The following is a 4511-nucleotide window of genomic DNA, read 5'->3' on the forward strand; positions in this document are numbered from 1 at the left end:
TGGCCTCGTAAAAACAGACTCTGCCTTAGTCTGAAAAAAAAAACGCGTTAAAATAATTAGGCCAGAAAAATCATCCTTCAAATATCGATCGTTAATAAATCGACATTAATTTTAATCAATTGACAGGTTTGAGAGTTTTTGACAAGATAAAGGTCATTTTAATCGATCGATATTTGAAGCCCAAGTTAACAAATTAACAATTCCGCCCGTCTTACACTGGCGCCCTTTATCTTTGTTTTTTTTTTTCCTCATCTTCTGCTCTAAGAAAGTGATTGATATCGGTCATCGGCGTTACCCATGCGGCTATATTTGTTGTTGATTGTCTTGATTTACCATGCATGAAGATGAGTGGATTTGGAGATGTGTGAATATTCCAATCCTGGCCTCCATGACACTTCGTGGAGCAATGCCGGAATTCTCAGGACGCCCATTATGAATGGAAATTGGTGTCAAATGTGCTTCACAGGGACAAAACACATTTATCCTTTTTTTTTTCATTTTGGCTAGAAGCCATTACTTTAAATATCGATCGATTAAGTTGACCCACAACTTGTCAAAAAATCTCAAACCAAAGGCTTCGAAGTTTCGGGTTTGGCACTTTTTACAAGTTGGTGGCCTATCATTATTGTCGATCAATATTTCAAGCTTATGGATTTTTTCAAGCCGAAATAAAACAATGAAAATATATATATATATATATATATATATATAATATATATATATATATATATATATATATATATATATATATATATATATATATATATTTTAATGTCACTCAGACCAAACTTTAGAAATATATTATATGGACTGGGTGATGTCCCTGGATGGAAAAGGAATCACGTGCCGTCTCATTCAGACTCGTATAAGAAGTTTCCGGTTTGCTCCCGGATATCGGTTTTACTGTTTGTTGAAGCGATTGGTTTCACTATCATTGATCATCGAAAATAATTTTGCTTTGGTAATGCGTTTTGGTTTCGTTTTATTATTATTATTTTTTTAATGAAATCGGTTGAGGCTGCAAACTCGGACGACGAACCTAACGGACATCTCCAATAGTCATGTTATCACTAAAAGAGAGCAGTAAGTGTAAGTTATTTCTCAAGGGAAAAACACGAGATACCAAAATAGGGGGCTCAAACCCGGGTCCTCCTATGACGAAGTTAAATACCTTATCTATTTGGTCATTTCTCCCTTTCCATTCTCAGATTCTCCAAGCTCAAACGCGTTCGTTAGGGGGAAATGTATTTTTAGTGTCGTGACAGGGATTGGGAATCGTAACCTTAAGATTCATATGCGAATGGTTTTACTTACGAACCACCAGATTTCCCACCCTTTTTATTAATTCCCATACTGTATTGAAGTGAATATGAAATAATTCTCACTATTCTATTTATCTCTATTTGCAGAAGTTCACCCAAGGAAATGAAGCTGATTTCAAGTTGGCAAGTATATCATCTACCTATTAACAGTAACAAAGGTGCCAAGGTTTTCGACTAGGAGAAATGATATGATGCTAACGAGGCTTAATCAACATGATTTTCTGATGTTCTCATAACGGAGAATAAAGCAGTGTGTTATTTTAATTCATCATAATTTATAATTTTGTTTTCACTAATTGTATTCAATAGGCGGTTGGAATAATTCACCATGACTGCCACACGTTCAACTAAAAAAGAGTTTGATTGTGGATAGGGATACCTTTTTTATGCATAGTTGAAATGCAGTCTTATGCATTTTCACAATAGTACCTTGTGATTCAGTTGTTAAATCCGTTATGAATGACTGAATATTTATTTTGAGATAGGAACATTGGTTGATTAGATTTCATCTCCTTAACGTAGATTGAATTTCATGCGTTCACAATTATTCAGACATGAAGCAAAAATGGATCACCATGACGCCCCAGATATTCTGGAGGATGACACTCAACTTTCCCTGTCGCAACAGAATTCGTTTTTGGCCTGTTTTGGTGTCTCTCGTCATCGCCATCATCATGCTTCAGGTTTTACACATTGCCCTGCTCTCACGCTTAGAGGCCAAAGAAGCCCGACTCAGCAAGCAGGGGCCCTTTGTCGGAGGTCGCCAACTTCACGGTCGTATGTTCAACAATGTTATTTCTGAAATGGAGGATCGTGTGAGATCCTCATTTCGATTGGACAGAAGTGGGACATACCATTTACTGGATAATTTTCTGACATCAGAGCACGTGGTACTCGGAAAGGAGACGTATGACGTAAGCGTTGTGACACAGTGCTCCTCCAACAATCTCCATTATCTTGTCGACCTCTCCGAACGATGGAATGGTCCAATTTCAGTTTCCGTCTTTACTTTCGACGACGACTTCGTTCATGCTGTCAGTAAAATACTCCATCTTCATTTCTGTTACAATCATATTTTCCGTCATGTTAGTTTTCATTTAGTTTTTCCGATCAGCAGAGCCCCAAAACATTTTGTAGACGTGTATAGACGGATAAAGCTTGACTGCTCAGCGGTAAACGTTTTACCATCCTCAGCATTTGGAGTTAATGATAATAACACATTCAGTATTTTGTCGAATTTGAAGCATAATTATGACATGAAAGACATCGAGTACCCAGTTAACATCCTTCGTAACCTTGCCATAAATTACGTACAGACGTCCTACATTTTTATGATTGACATCGACCTTATCCCATCTTCCAATTTACGCCAAACTTTTCGGACTTTCATGTCTAACCGTGTCGCATCCGCCACGAATACCAAAAGCAGCATCAGAAATAGCTCACCAGACAATCTGGATGCCTTTGTCGTACCCGTTTTCGAGATTCAGACACCTTCATCTTTAACAAAATCATCATCATCATCATCATTAGTGTACATTCCTGTAAATAAAAAGGAACTTTTAAAATCCTGGGCGGAAGGGACCGTTCGACCGTTTTACTGGGAGCTGTGTGAGAAGTGTCAGCGGCCCACCGATTATCAAACATGGCGGTTGTTGAGGTTTAAAGGAGGTGGAGATGGGTCATTGGGAGTTGGATATACGGTAGATAGATTAGATCCTTGGGAGCCTTTCTACATCGCCAAGACCACATTGATTCCTCTCTATGACGAAAGGTTCAAACAATACGGATTTAACCGGATTAGTCAGGTATGTAAAACCTATAGTTTTTAAAAATCTCAATGTGCTGAAGCTCATTCTCACTCTTACTGTGTCATCAGTCCTTTTATGTTTATGGAGCATTAGAAATTGACATTCTTATCGGTATTTTAAAGTCGTCCGGTATTGATTGAAGTGGGTTTGACCTCATAAATCGTGAATATGGATATGTGGTCTAAAATAGTCAATAAATATATAGATATATATAATGGATAAAGCATTGTATTAGCACACGGAAGATTTGGGTTCAATACATGCTATTGGCATCTCGTTGCAAGAAACAGTGTATAAAGCCTTTGGTATCTTCTTTTTTTTTCCTTCTTTTTTTTCATGAGATAGACCCAAGAGACAACTTTTCCAATATGATAAAAAAGCGGTTTTATTTATTTTAATTTGTGCTTGTCTAAAATGTGAGCCTCGTTTATTTATAGTTTGGGTCAAGCGATACTGTGATTCTGCCTAAATTAAGAATAGAACCTTGTATTGAATTGTGAGGATTTGATGGATTTGGAATATACCTCAATTCGTTTGTCCTGCTTTTGAAATTTCCATGTTATTTTGTTTTTGTTCTTGTTTGTTTGTTTTGTCAAATGAGTTTGAACACAAATATTTAATTTCCTATCGATTATTTTCTTCGTTGAAGATTTAATTAAAGGGTAAACTCGTTACGTAGATGATGGGCGTTTTGTGGAGTCTGCAACACCTTTTGCCATGCTATTATAATATGTAAAAGAAGGCACAAAGACCGTTCTCTCTCTCTCTCTCTCTCTCTCTCTCTCTCTCTCTCTCTCTATCTCTCTCTCTCCATCTCTCTCTCTCTCTCCATCTCTCTCTCTCTCTCTCTCTCTCTCTCTCTCTTTCTCTCTCAGACACACTCACACCCAGACACACCCACAGCCACACACTCACACTCTCTCTCACACACTCACTCTCGTTCTCTCTCACACACACACACACAAACACACACACATACACACACACATGTTCTCGAACTGTCAATTTTATTATCTTCATTCTCAAAACATTCCCACAGTAAACATAATATACACGCATGTAGACGTTCTTTGAACCTTTTAAATTTTAATAGACGAGTAAACAAACACACCTAGAGGCACACAATTTTAACGATGCTTGATCGGTTGGATTGTATAGGTGTTTTTGCTGTCACTATAGCAGTTATACATGTCACACGAGGATGGGAATGGGGCAATCTGGTCACCCCCATGGAGTAAGTGTCCTCTGTCAAAGGCACTTAGAGAACTAATGGGTTTGTTTTTTTTATCATTTATTTCCACATCCCTCCCATTAGAAAAAAAAAAGAAGAAAACTGATGGAGGGGGTGACTGGATGGAGATTCTGACTTGCTAGGTCG

The 4511-nt window shown here is 37.7% G+C and overlaps 1 protein-coding gene across 1 annotated transcript; it reads left to right on the top strand.

Moving 5' to 3' along the window:
• Positions 1-1554: 1554 nt before the first annotated feature.
• Positions 1555-3154, top strand: LOC144962938 (beta-1,4-glucuronyltransferase 1-like). Its single transcript, XM_078896363.1, has one exon. It carries the CDS (start codon positions 1877-1879, stop codon positions 3152-3154), a length of 1278 nt encoding a protein of 425 aa, XP_078752489.1. The 5' UTR covers positions 1555-1876.
• The last annotated feature ends 1357 nt before the right edge of the window (positions 3155-4511 follow it).

This window comes from Berghia stephanieae, chromosome 1 (assembly GCF_034508935.2).
Source record: "Berghia stephanieae isolate SIO BIC M18660-M18661 chromosome 1, UCSD_Bste_1.3, whole genome shotgun sequence".
In the NCBI taxonomy this organism is placed as follows: Eukaryota; Metazoa; Mollusca; class Gastropoda; order Nudibranchia; family Aeolidiidae; genus Berghia; species Berghia stephanieae.